The following is a 15,089-nucleotide window of genomic DNA, read 5'->3' on the forward strand; positions in this document are numbered from 1 at the left end:
GTAGATCCTCTAACCTTGACATTTATTTTTATCATTGTTTAATCCTTACATTAATCTTACATTCTCAAAGTCCTCTTTAACTTCTTGTTGTTGTTGTTGTTTATAATTTATATAGTTAACCTCCCTGTGGTTCGACCTTGATCTTGTCGCGTTATTTATTACTTCGACACTCCTGCACTTGGAAGAAGAGATCAATCTTTTCGTCTTGTCAGCCTCACACTTATAACTTGGATTATGAGATTGTGATAACCGTATTAGAGAAACTCACAATCCAAACTCAAAACTAATAAAATATTGAAGAATAAAATAAAAAAATTAAGTAAAAAAATAAAAAGAAAAATTTTGAAAGAATGAGGATCAAATTTGATATAAAAATAAAAATAAATAAAATAATGAGGGATGAAATTGATAAATAAAAGTCAATTAAAAAATTGTATAAAAAATAAAAATTAAAAGAATGAGAATCAAATATAATATTAAAAAAATTAAATTAAATTTCAAGGGATGAAGTTCAAAGAAAAAAATAACAATTAAAAAATAATAATTAAATCTGATATACAATCTAAATCAAATAAAAATTTAAGAGGTGAAATTAAAAAAAATCAATAAAAAACATTTTAAACAATTAGAGATTAATTAAAAGAATGAGAATCATAACTAAAATAAAAATAAAATAGAAAAATAATTTTTTTAATTTTTGCTAGACCAGCACATAACATAAAGGCATGGAAAAAAAAATGCAATTACAGCCCAACTGCCATAAACCATATTGCACGCATCATTTCATTGAAAACATCTTAACTCGACAATTTTAATAGCTTAGAAGTTGAGAGAGTGTTTGAAAACACGAGTCAACTAATATTTTTTTTAAAAAAATTAGTATTTTATTAAAAATTATTTTTTTATATATATTGAATTATTTTAATATGTTGATTTTAAAAATAATTTTTAAAAATAAAAAATATTATTTTAAAATAAAAAATATTTTAAAAAATAATTATAATTATACTTTCAAACATATTTTCGTTAGACTTCAGAGAAAGATGCGCAAACCACATGAACATGATGGCTTTCCTCAATATTGGCGCCAACTTTTTTATATTTTTAAAAGGTACAAACTAACCCTTGTTCACACACACACATATGTATATATATATATATAAAAGAAAAGAAAATGAAGAATATTTATCCCTTTAAAATCAACGACGACTTAATTATGAGTCCCTGTTAAAAGACCACTCCACCCTGAAAACTAAAATTTATTTTTTATTAAAAAATAAAAAGATAATCTCACTGTAATAATTTACGATTATCTATATCCACTGCTGCATCGAAAATACCGAGTCTTATAATTTTTGAAAAAAAAAACTCGGGGAGGGAACAAATGTTAACTGGTAAACCATCCACCGACGAGGTTGTATCACATGTCCTACGCGTGGCATGCACTAGGCCATCGTGTCCTTCAAACAAACCGCCACCTTCTCTTCTTGCACCATATAACCTGCACGAACGCAGCCGAAAGGATCATTCACAAACAAAGAAGATTTCAGTTACCATCCTAACTATGGCAGCCATTATCATTGCCAAAAACGCTATGCTCGGTCTCTCAAAAGCCTTGATCCCTCAGCCCCCCTCTCTCTTCCCCAACTCCACGCCTAAAGTCTCACGGGTCTGCTTCACTACCACTGCCTCCAAATATAACGAGGTACAAAAGTTCTTTCAAGAAATTAACCATAATATACATGGGCATGTACTAGATGTTATTCATTGTTGAAATAATTGGTGGTTTTTGGTTTTCAGGGACGGTATGCAGCGGAGGAGGATGAAGACCGAGCGTCAGGTTTTTCTGAGAGAGCGAAAGAAACTGCAAATGAAACAATTGACAGAACCAAAGAGCCCGCGAAGAAAGCGAAAGAACGCTCTAAGGAAATGAAAGAGAAGGCGAAAGGGTATGCACACGAGACAAAGGAGAGTGCCAAAGGCACGGCGCAGTCTGCCGCTGAGAAGGTTAAGGAAGGGTCATACAAGGCAGCGGAGACGGTAGAGAGAACGAAAGAAGGAGTGAAAGATCATGCATATGTTGCAAAAAAGAAGGTTAAAGACGGGACAGAGAGAGTGGCGGATACTGCAAGTGATGTGAAAGAGAAGGCAAAAGACTATGCGGGAGCGGCAGGGGAGAAGGCAAAGGACGGGACTCATAAGATAGCTGAGACGGTGGATAGTGTGGGAGAGAAGGCGAAACAGACAGTGAAGGGAGCATTGGATGCTGCGAAAGAAACTACACAGAAGATTAAAGAGACTGTGGTGGGGAAAGATGATCATCACGATGATGATCATTATAGGAGGGAGAAGATCGATGAAGATGTTTTGGAGTACAAGAGGTGAGCTGCTGCTGGAGAGATTGATAACGATGTGAAGAAGAAGAAGAAATACCGAGGGAGGGAGGTATGCTCGAGCATATGGTTGTGTTCTTGACAGTGATAAAAATAAGTTAGTTTAATTACAATCGTAATTGGGTTTTATGTGGCCCGTAATTTAGTTAATCCTTGCTAATTTGATATCGACAACAGTGTACTGCTCCGACCCAAAAAAAAAGAAGAAGAAGCAATTTACACCATGTCGAACACAATAATTGTTTACTATTTTACACGTAGTGCTAATTTGATATCGACAACAGTGTACTGCTCCGACCCAAAAAAAAAGAAGAAGAAGCAATTTACACCATGTCGAACACAATAATTGTGTTCTATTTTACACCTAGTGAGAATTTCCTTTGGCTGGGCTATCCACTGCCACTGAAGGCCTTGTCATTGACCGAGGGGACAGATGATACTGTTTATAATTATTCGGATTACATAGGGGACCGCTTTTCAAATACGAAATTGATGATATATATATATATATATATATTGAATTTTTTTATTTAAAATGAAATTATATATTTTTTCATTTTAATTTTATTTAAAATAATTTATAAAAATAAAATTTTTTTAGTTTTATAATTTATTTTTCATATAATATAGGCGAAGGAATTAACTTCTCACATAACTTTTCAGCAAGCTTAAAAAACTTTTCAGTGACATTTCATATTTAATTTCTTATCCCCTTATTCACTCGTTATGATGCTTGAAGTCATTATGTTTGGGCCCACGCCTTAGCGTGCAAGTGTCACTGAACATGAGAGATTATGCTTCCCACCGTTAGCGTGCAAATGTCCTTTTCTTCTTTTGATGATGAATCTCGGCTGTATTGATTCGATGAACTCTCGTGTGTTTTTTTAATTTCTTTTTAAGCCTTTTGATTCGGTAGCTTCGGTGGCTTCCTGATTTTTTTCGAAGTAGCATTGTAGCGTATAGAGAGATGTTACTTGTGAGTTTTTTCTTTTATTTTTTTTGTAAATATTATCTGAAACTTGAGAGCTGATATATATATATATGCTTTCCAAGAGTGGGGAAAAAAAACTCAATGAACTATATTTAATACAATTCAATGCAATCATAATTGATTTGTAATAATTTGTAATTTAATTAAAAAAATCATCGTAGCATAATTCAAATTACATCTAAAAATCAAGTAAGTTCAAGGAAAAGCTTGCATTGAAATTATATGTGGACAAGTTTGTGCCAAAATATCCAAAATCACCTCAATTAGTGAATGAGCCAGTACCAAAATCATCCTAACTCGTGGATGAGGCTGGATCTCTTGTGGGTGTTGCATGAAAAACCATGAAAATGTCTCTGTTCATGGTATTTTGACATGTTTAGTCCATCACAGCACAATTAGAGTGTAATATTGGCCACGACAAGTCCTTTCTCATCAACTTCTTTTTGGAGCACAACAACAACTTTCCAATCCGCTCGTATTAAATCTAATATATATATATTAAAGAGAGAATTTATCATCATCATCTATAATATATAAACAATATATTTAATATAACTTATAAAAAAAATGAATGCATACCTATTGATTTTATCTTGAAAAACGAGATTCATGATGCATTAAATTACGTGAACACCTCAAAAAATATAATTATATAATTATATTTTTTTAATAAACTATCATTTTATGATCATATACCATCATGTACAGTTTTTTAAACCAATTGTAATCTGACTCATCCCTTTATTTTAACAACAGACATGATGCAACTCATGATATATATCGATATATATTGGGATGTGTTGAAATAATTCAAATTGTGACATTACCTACTATTCATCTTAATAATAACAAAGTAACAAAATAGTGCGCACATATATATATATATCAGCCCTCAAGTTGATTCAGTTTCTCATGACCTCAGGCACAATGTTCGCCATAGTCATTGTAGAGTTTGAAACATGTCCCTTGAGGTTTGAAGGACATGCATGGAAGACAAACCAAAGCTTCTATAAATATGTAAAGATTCGTAGATGAATACAAGTTGATTTTTCAACGTCATTTTATATATTACCAATATAATTTCTTCTTTTGAGGAGATGAAAGATTGATTACTATGGACTTAGCATGTGGGAAAGCGGCATCAATATAATTTCTTCACATTGAGCGGCTGCTATAGAAAGCCAAGAGAAAAAAATATAATTGCATGATAATGAAATAAATAAATAAATAAATAAAAGCATGTAAAGAAAGTATAAAGCAGTAAAGAAAGAAAAGAATTATAGGGAAAAATATTTGTTGTAGTATAGCAAAAAATTATAATGAGAGTGCTTCTATATTTACACAGGATATTAGTTGTTTAATTCGTGTTTTACGGTAAATTGAATAATTTATTTAGAAAATAATAAATAAATATATATCATTTTAAAATGTTTTTTTTTAATTCTAATTATAAATAAAAAAATCTATTTATGTATTTAATTAAATAAATTGAGAAATATCTATACTAATAAATATAAAAAAAGTATTAATATGTTTATTCAATTAGCCTAGCCACAAGTCAAATAATTTTTTTTAACACAAAATGTATTGGTGTTATTAACTTATTTTTTACAGCGAGAAAAAAATATAACTATAAATCAAAATATGGATATTTACATAGAATAAAATATATATAGTAAAGATCATATATTTTAATAAAAACATATAATATTTCAAGCTTATATTTAACAAAATAAAAAAATAAAATAATGTTGCAATTACTGCATTGAAACACTATTTTTTTAGTCTATGTATAATAACTTTTCAAAAAACAAAAGTGTGAAGAAAAATTAAGAAAGCAAGTCACACATGAATGAAGATCAAATAAAAAAGAATGATATAAATAGGTCAAGTGTAGAGTGATAAATATTCAAAATACAAAAAATAAAAAATAATATTTTTTATCAAAAAAATGTAAAGAAAAAAAAGGAAAAAGTAAAAAAATATTAAAAAAATAAGATAAGAATAAAATGGTGATAAATAAGTCAAGTGTAAAATGATAAAAATATCAAATATAAAGATAGAAAAAAATATAAAAAACTTATTTTTTATAAAAACAAAACTAGAAAATTATAGATTTATCACTGCTATGTACTTGTTAGAGTAAAAAAATAAAATAAAATTCTAATTGTGCCATTCTACAGTAAGATATGTATAAATACTTGATGTACAAGTAAACTTAGAAAAAAACTAAACTGTGTTGAAAACAATACTAAGTAGAAATATATATAAATCTTATTATAGTTATATATGCTTGATTTCCCCAAAAATTAATTAAGTAATATAATTAAATATTTATATACTAACCTATATTATTTTTCTTGAATTGACATGGATATAAGCTACCCACCAAATGGACTCACAATGAGCTTTGCTCAACAGAAGTTTTTGGATGTGAAATGATGTATTTGTAACAAGGCCAGTGCCATACCTTATTTTTTGGATGCATTGAGGAAACTGACTTCTAGCCTATTAGAAATCATAATAATAGTTAATTTTTTTTTATTTAAAAATATATTAAAATACTTTTCTTTTTATTTTTAAAGCTGATTAGTCATTTGATATATGCTAAAAAAACAACCACACATAACAATATATCTTTTTTCTAAATAAAAAATAAAATAAAAATCTTGTTATCATATTATTTTAAATTTATTTTTAATATTAATATATCAAGATAAGCTAAAAATATTAAAAAAATTAAATATCTTTTAAAAACATAGTTGTACAGCAAAAACATAACCTTAGTCTTTCAGATTACTTGAAGTTTTAGAGTATATTTGGTATTGTAGCAGTTTTTGTGGTTGTAAGTTGAAAAAAATTATTTTATAAAAAATACTTTTAGTTGATGTTGATATGATATTTATATATCTTTGGTTAAAACTTTGATTAAAATTGAGGTTAAATAAAAAATATTTTAATGTGTTTGGTTAATAATGCTTTTTAAATTGAGGTTATAAAATAAGTAATATATATTGATGGTTTTAAATTTAAATATTGTAGAATTAATTACTACTATTACATCATGAAATAAATAATACTTTATATAAAATATTTTTTATTTTTTCATTAAACCATCTACAATTTCATTACGTATAAAATTCATCTGATAAGAATTGCAATTTCCATAATTTTTTAAGTGTGCAATAAAATTAGATGAAATATTATCAGGTATAAAATTGATATTACAGTGCGAGTGAATTTAATTCACTTTACACTAATTTTTCAGAAAAAAATTATTATTTACATCACAATACGAGTGAATTTATTTTCACTTGCGTGAACAATACGAATGAATTATATTATTCATTAAAATACTATTTGAAAAAAAAACAGCTTAAAATTGCTTTCGCATAACTTGTGTTTCAAGCGTGAATTATAGTTAACTCCATCAAAAATAAATTATATTTTTTATATAACTAAATATTTATTTTACTTAAATAACCACGCAAATAAATAGATTCAGTTCTTAAACTCAAAGCTTATCAATTTGGGCATGTGAACACAAAATGTGTCAAATATATATATATATATATATGGAATAGAAATAGAAATTGAGTTGGGAGTTTTAGATTTTATTTTTGTGTTTTAAAAATATTTTAAAAGTATTTAAATTTTTTATTTTTTTACTTTAAATTAATTTTTAAATTAATTTAATATATTGATATAAAAATTAATTTAAAAAAATAAAAAAATATTTTAATATACTTTTTAATAAAAAAATATTTTCATATACTTTTTAATAAAAAATATTTTAAAAAATAATTATAATTATACTCTTAAATAGGTATACCGTATGTGGTTTGAGTATGGTAAACATCCCCCCGTAAAAAATGTCAACTATGAGATATTAGGTATACCGTATGTGGTTGAGTATGGTAAACATCCCCCGTAAAAAATGTCAACTATGAGATATTTCTCTCATGGTTTAAGCTTTTAGGAGGGTACAAGACATTATGATAGAACGAACCTATGAGAGTGTGGACCAATATTAGCTGGGGTTGGTCTTGGGCCTTATGATTTTCCCTTTGTCCAACACTGCATTACTGAATATACGAAAGCCTAGTAGTAGTTGTGCCCCATCTTTGCCGGCCTACACATGGATTAGAAAAAGATGTCTCTAGGAAAATAGTGTTAGAAATACAGTTAAAATTTTATTTTTTAAAGAATTATTTTTTTTATTTTTGAAAATCATTTTTGATGGGTGATGTTAAAAATATTTTTTAAATAAAATAAATAAAAATTATTTTAATATATTATCAACAAAAAAAAATATTAAACTATAACTACTATCAAACTCTCGATCTTCCCAATAATACAAAGCACAAAATACAGTGGTTTATTCAACAACTGGACAATAGAGTGGTCAAAAAGCACGTTGAACCTTAAAAGCGATCATGATCATGGACCATTTCTTACGAGAGGGAAAGTTTTTGGCAGTTTAAGGATACATCATGGAGATGTTGGATCATAGTACATGGTGGCTTTATCCCTACTACAACAACTTAACAAGAACAAGAAGAAGCTCTAACTAGTTAGTATTTGTCTTGTCCTGATTGGATAGGGAGCAGTTGTAACCCCTCGAGATATTGGTCGTCACCACTCTTTCTGTTCCATGCTCGTTGCACGTGCCACTTCACCAATTCCAGTTCAGACTTTCTTCTACTAGCCAAATTAATTAAGCAAATCATAGCTTATATTGGCAAGGGAAGAAGTCCTCCCCACCTTGATATATCAACATGGACCGACGATCTTCAACTCTCTAATTAACAGTCACCTTTTGAGATTATGATTTTATTTTTAGGATTTCCCATTCATTTGTAATTGATCTTGACTCCACTTTATATAGTAAGTGGTTTAATTAATATGATATGCTGATCCAATGAGATATTTCATGAAATAAAAGGTAGCTTTCTAATAATAATCATATTCAAAATTTTTCTGAAATGACTTTGTTTGGAATAATTTTTTTTAAAAGAATTAAAACGATGTTCTTTTTAGATAAAAATTGAATGAAATATTATTAAAATTTATTTTATTAAATCTCATTTAAGTTTAACAATGTCAATCAGTTTGTTAGTTGATATTTTAGTTTAACTAAATTTAATTTAATTAACTTTTTAGAACACGTAAAAAACAAACCTTGATTGAAGTAAGATTCCAAGTTAGTGTGAATTAGCGAATCGAATTGTTGGGGCAAGTTTTCATTACAATGATAACCACAACTAACCTTGACCTGAAGAAGAAAATAATAATAATAAAAATAATAATAATAATAATAATAATAAAAGCAAATGAAGGGATAACAATGTCTTTTGAAGTAATTGATCAAGAACGGGCATCCAAGTGGAACAGTTAATAGAGTGATGTAAGAGAAAACAAAAAGAAGAACAAACAGATGAAGGAAATAAAATACTAAAATAAACAATAGAATACCGAAAGATTTTTTTTTTTTTGGTTAGAAATATAGAGAGATGGTTATCGTACTAAAGTGGAATGAGAGAAAAAGCAAAAGGTTTGTAAAAAAAAAACAAAAGTAGTCAAAAAAGCAGAGAGAGAGGGAGAGAGCCGCTGATCAACTCCGACACCCCACCTCCCAATATTCATGATCAGGCGAAGCCACCATCTTTGGCCGCGCCCGCCGTTTCTCCACTTACCACTGGTCCATCTCCTAGCATACTATACACTACAGACAATCTCTTTGTAGCTGATACAGCTAGATCTCTCTTATGGTAGTGACCATAAATTTTGCCCGTGTGACTTGAGGTTATTGTTTGATGGATTAATGTTTTATGTTTGGGATACTTCAGGTCCGATAAGGCAGTAAAACTGGGGGTTTAATTTTGATGCCATGTAAACAAATCTCTCTTGGTTTGTGGGAGATGGGACTAAACCTAAACAGATGGTATTATATATATGGAGTTTGATGATGTTTCTTGATGTTCATATACTCTTAGCAGAATCTGTTTCTTGAAATCTCTCTATAGTCTGAGTTCCAGATTGAGACTTCTCCTTTGGGGGCTTTGTCTTAGTCGACACTCGTACACTCGTTTCTGTTTCTCACATAAAAAGCAGGTGATCTTTCTATGTATCTTATTTAGAGAAAGAGAGGGGGTTGAAAATCCTGGAGGATTTGAGTAGGGTTTGGTAGATTTTGAGCTCTTGATTTCAAATCTAGCGTGACTTCTTCAATATTTATTACTGTCATGGAGGGAGAGGGGAGAGACTATGGTTGTTTATGGATAGCAGATACGCATGCACAAGGTAAGTACAATCGCCGTGGTTTTGCACCGTGTAACATTTGATTCTCAGAAGCCAATAGCAGACACGTTCAGTTTACTGACTTCTCTATATCTGAAGAAAAACCAACCTTCTCTACGTTCTTGCCTCAAAACCTGCATGCACCGACGAAGCCAAAATAACCCAATTCATCTCTCGAACATAATATATTTTAGCGAGATAACCAATAAAACAGAAAAGATTGGATTTTTAGAGTGATACGAGGAGAGATGCAGGGAGGAAGTGAAGATGTGAAGCCAAATCAAGAGAGGAGATTGAAATCTACACAAGGAGATGATCAACAGCAACATCAGCCGCAGCAGCCTCAAAAATGCCCTCGCTGTGAGTCTCTGAATACCAAGTTTTGTTATTACAACAATTACAACCTTTCTCAGCCTCGGTACTTTTGCAAGACTTGTAGAAGGTATTGGACTCTTGGCGGTACCCTGAGGAATGTTCCAGTAGGAGGTGGTTGTCGCAAAGGAAAGCGAGCAAAAACATCATCATCTTCTAGTTCTGGCGAGAACTCGCGGTTGCAGCAACAGCTACCGCAACAACCACATCATTTTGCAACCCCACAAAATATCCTAGCCACTAATAATTCAGGTAATCTTTCAAGTCCAGCGTTGAGGAACAAAGAATCAGGGAATTTGGTTTCGGCTCCTCCTGGGATGTCTACAATGGGATCTTATTTTCCTGGTGGTGGATTCTTGACATCTTTAGAAGCAATTCAGTCATTGAATAACAACCAGCCACCAATACAGTCTTTCCCTCTTCAAACTCTAAATCAACCTGTCAATCTTGGTGGTGTTTTAGGAGAGACTTCAAATTTGGGTCTTTTGCATGGTTTCAACGCAGTTCCTGCTTTTGGGTCCCAAAATCAACAGCAAAGCCAATTCTACCATGTGGGTTATAGAGACGCTAGGAGTATTGAGCATTCTTTTTACCCACATAATCAAGAGAGCTTGATTCAATCAAGCAGGCCTGCCACCTCTTCTCATCAGCAGCAAAATTGGCATCATGGTTTTATGAGCAATAGTAGCCACACTGTCTCTGATACTGCTTTGTGGAGTACAAGCACCAGCACCACCATAGGGCACACTAACAGTAACATCATTCCCACTGCTGGCTCCTCTCCCTTGAATCCAGATCAATGGAAACATGATTTGCCTGGATATGGACCACCATCATGATGTCTGTAGCTTCTTTAGCCATTCTTGTAGCTCCCTATCAAGACTCCATAGAAACAGGCAGCATGAGTCTCAAGGCATTAGTAATTCTTTGCTTTTTGTAAACATAAACACCAATGAGTCTCTTTTACTTGTTTCCCTTTACATTGGCAGAATGATATCTCTATATATCATTATAATGTGTGGACGACAGAATATTATTGTGACATGGTGTAAATGGAAGGGCATGCTTTTATGCTTATATTATTGTGAATTTCTGCATTGAGTTAGGTTGTTTGGAACTTCTGATTAAAGATACATGGTAATATGTTTGTAACAGCTTTTGATTTCCCATTTTCTTCTTGAGCGATTGATTGGTTTCACTTTCCAACTTCCATTTAAAAGTGCGAGCTTCCTTTCTGCTAAGAGGGTTGGTGTGGTTAGTATAGATTTAAAATTTGGAATTGGTATTTAAAAAAAACTATTGAATTTATTCAAATACATCAATCCAATATAAACATCAATTTAAAGGAAGGATAGCAATTTCAAAATTAGTGAAGGATTGTTCAACGAAATTTTTAATCTTAATTAATATACAAACTCATTTGAATATATATTTACTATCGAAACAGAAAAAATAATAATTTATACTAGTTATTTAATTTGGGTTATCGTGAGACTTTATATTAAAATTCAAAAGGAGATGGGTGATATTAAAAAATAAGTAAAACTAGATATTTGATTTGTGTTTCATAGTAAATTTAAAAAAGGATAAAAAAGAACCTAGAGGTAATCAATGTTAATTTTCCAAACTTTTAAATAGAGTTATGAACCCGTTAAATTTAATAATTTTTTATTTTTAAAATTATTTTTTATTTAATTTATATATGATCTAGATGCAACTAGATGCATAAGGCTATTCTTATATCAAAAACCTTATTTTTTTCTTAAAATAAATAGGGGTGGTGAGTGGGACTGAATAAAAAGGTTTTTTTTTTAAAAAAAAAAAATTTTGATAACAAAAGGAAGGTTTTTTAAGTCAAATAAAAAAAACAATGAAATGATTTTTTCCCTTAATTTTTAGAGGTTTAAATACATCAAACTAATTTATTTTTTTTTAAAAAAGGCCATACACTAAATTAAGTAATATTCTTTAAAAAACATCATAAAAATTATATTTTTCTTTAAAAAAAACCAACAAAAAAAATTATATGATGAAATTAAAAAAGAAAAAACTAAAAAAAAAATCAATAAAAAAAGAATCCTGAATACGCACTTAACCTAGGTGGCCAAGCACGCTCGGGCTTAAAAAAGCACAGAAGCCTAGGCCTTATAATTGAGGCCCAGTGCGCCTAAATTAACTTAATTTTTTTTAAAGAGATGGAAGACTTATTATCTACTTCTACTTTTTTTATAAAAAAAATAAATAGCATGTCGCATGTTCTACTCCAGATTTTGACTATCATGGTTGCTAGAAAATTGAGTGATATTTTTCTTGTTTTAAAAATTTATTTTTAACTCAAAACACCTAGAAAACACATTGGATACTTTGATAAGCCTGTCCATGACCTCAAAAACTTGTCTAAAAACTTGAAATCAACCCAAAACTTTAAATGTTTTGGATATTAGATATGTTCTTTAAGTAATTTAAATGTGAAAAAACCATCTAAGTGCTTCTCTCATCAAATAAAATCCATCAATATTAAAATTAATCATGATGATTATCGATGTTAGAGTTAAAATTGATCATGTTGGTTACAAATATTAGGGTTAACGATGATTTTTTTTTTATCGTTAAAATTTAATGATTTTTTCTTAAATCAAGAACTGAAAGATAAAAAAAATAAAGTTTTGAATCAAAATTAGTTTTTTTAATCTAAATATTAGAAGGGCTCAATGTTTATAATTCATAAAATATAAGGACTAAATTGAATATTTTGCCAAAAGGTTCGAAATCACTACCCATCTCTTCCGTGTCCTTTGTCTTTTAATTTTACTGTTCTTTAACAATTCTAGTTAGATTAGCTTTTCAATTACGTTTTTTAAAAAAGCAAAGCACAATGAATCCATAGTCCCATAAACACGTGTCTGTCTTTTAGATGTAGTGGGAGCTGATGTCTTTGTTGAAGTTGCAAGACAAGACAGTTTATTCTCGTGCATGTGGCGACTGACGATATAGGATGCTTTAATCGGATTGCCTTTAACTCTCACACTTTCCAGGTAGCACGCTCTCTCGCTCTCTCTCTCTGACCAGTCAATCCACCACTGTCAATTTTTCGTAAAACCATGCATTGCATAGTTATATCTTCCAAGAAATAAAAAATAAAAGTCAAGCAAAAATCTATAGAGTTAATTTGGCGATTCATCTTTACGGACAATGTCATCATTACCCTTTTGATTATGTTTCACAAATATTTTTGTTTTTACTATTCATAAACATGTTCTAAAAAAAATAATCAGACAAATTGATAAATAATTACATCATTATAATTTAGATGGTGAGAATTTTTTTTATTAATTTTTTTGGATTTAAAAAAACTTTATTTTCTGGAAAACGTATTTTATGCGCTTAGATAAATGAGTAAAATTTTGACTGTCTCGAGCTTTTACAAGAAATATATACTCTGATTCAAACTCAAGACTTGTTATGCAGATCTCAAGTCCTTTGTAATTACGTTACTTCTATTTGAGACTTTTTTTTATTAATATTCATGGTTGAAGTAGCTTGATGTATTTCAATTAATTCTATGAGTTCTGAAATTAATAACTATATAAGTTTTTAATAACTTTAAAATTTATAAAACTTAAATTAATGATTTTTAAGAAGCAAATTCAAATTCTAATAAGTTAAACTATACTCTTTAAAGTTAGAGTTAAACATCAAGGATTTTATTTGCATATTAGGTTTGTTTTAATTGCATCGTCACAATATTTTTTTTTATTTTTATAACAACCAAGATTGTTTTATTAATTTTGAGGAATTAGAGATACATGATCTAAGTCCCTCACAAAGAATACTGGATATATAATAGGAAGATTATTTAGAAGTATTTGGAAGTGTGATAGATATTATTTTTTAAAATATTATTTGTTTAAAAATATATTAAAACAATTTTTTTTAATATTAGCACAATTAAAACAATAAAAAAGCCATTAAACATATTAATTTAATGCTAAAAAATTTTAATTTTTTTTAAAATTATGATTGGATCACAATTCCAAATAATTTTATAGTCTAGCAAACCACATCTAAAAATATAAAAATATCATAGAGTGGGATGATGTTATAATAATTGAGGTTAATTCTTAGAAATTAAAGATACATGAACGTAAGTTCCTGATAAAGAATATTGCACATATAAGAGAATATTTGAAAATATAATAATTTTTTTTAAAGTGAGTTTTGCTTAAAAATATAATATAATATAATATATATAATATTAACACATTAAAATAATAAATTTTAAAATATAATTTAATCACAATTTCAAAAATTTTTATAGTCTAACAAACCACATTGAGAAAGATAAAAGGGGATGATTTTAGAATTTAAATCCCCGGCAACCTAACCGTAAAAAACATCTACTGTCCCAAGAAATAAAATTTGAAATAAAAAAATTCCTTTAACCCTATCATGTAACGGATCAAAACCAACCCCAAAGATAAAAATACTTTCTTACCCTTGCCCGTTCCAAAACCGGAAAAAATAAATAAAAAAACCTCCAGAAACCGTCTTCTCCTTCACAACCAGACATCGTTAGCCACCACAACCTTATGTTCAAACGGACCAAACTCGACCTATCAAATCCACTAAAATGAGTTCCCACAATTCTTCTAGTTCTTAGGTTTTATTGGTTGGGAAGCAGTTTATTTTTTAAAAGTAGTTTAAATGGAAATTAGATTTTTTAAAAGTAAATTATATTTTAATGTTTGTTAGTATATTAAAAAATAAATTGGAAAAGATTTTTTAGTATTTGATTATATAAATAAATTGTAAAATAACTTATTAATATTTTAATTCATTTTCAAGTTTATATAAAATATATAGACTAAATTTGATTAATAAAAAATTTAATGGAGGACCAAATAAAAAATTAATTTAATAAATTATTTTAAATAAAAAATAAACAAAAAAAACTAATTTTGACAAATAAAAAATTAAAAAATGATAAAAATAAAAAGAAATTCTAATTTTATAAATTATTTCAAATAAAATAA

General features: G+C 29.0%; 2 protein-coding genes across 2 annotated transcripts; both read left to right on the plus strand.

Annotated features, from left to right (window-relative positions):
• The first annotated feature begins 1,247 nt into the window (after positions 1-1,247).
• LOC105138881 (desiccation-related protein PCC3-06-like) lies at positions 1,248-2,595 on the plus strand. Its single transcript, XM_011045104.1, has 2 exons — positions 1,248-1,705; positions 1,801-2,595. Exons 1-2 carry the CDS (start codon positions 1,385-1,387, stop codon positions 2,383-2,385), a joined length of 906 nt encoding a protein of 301 aa, XP_011043406.1. The 5' UTR covers positions 1,248-1,384; the 3' UTR covers positions 2,386-2,595.
• A 6,277-nt stretch (positions 2,596-8,872) lies between these two features.
• On the plus strand, positions 8,873-11,157 carry LOC105138882 (dof zinc finger protein DOF1.4-like). The gene has a single exon (XM_011045105.1). It carries the CDS (start codon positions 9,933-9,935, stop codon positions 10,893-10,895), a length of 963 nt encoding a protein of 320 aa, XP_011043407.1. The 5' UTR covers positions 8,873-9,932; the 3' UTR covers positions 10,896-11,157.
• The last annotated feature ends 3,932 nt before the right edge of the window (positions 11,158-15,089 follow it).

Source organism: Populus euphratica, unplaced genomic scaffold (genome assembly GCF_000495115.2).
Source record: "Populus euphratica unplaced genomic scaffold, PopEup_1.0 scaffold84.1, whole genome shotgun sequence".
NCBI classification, from domain to species: domain Eukaryota; kingdom Viridiplantae; phylum Streptophyta; class Magnoliopsida; order Malpighiales; family Salicaceae; genus Populus; species Populus euphratica.

Excerpts from the sequence above, each read along its gene's own strand:
- LOC105138881 (XM_011045104.1), top strand. The coding sequence starts at position 1,385 with ATGTTAACTGGTAAACCATCCACCGACGAGGTTGTATCACATGTCCTA. Across the intron at positions 1,706-1,800 it reads CTGCCTCCAAATATAACGAG|GGACGGTATGCAGCGGAGGA; the intron begins GTACAAAAGTTC and ends TTTGGTTTTCAG.
- LOC105138882 (XM_011045105.1), top strand. The coding sequence starts at position 9,933 with ATGCAGGGAGGAAGTGAAGATGTGAAGCCAAATCAAGAGAGGAGATTG.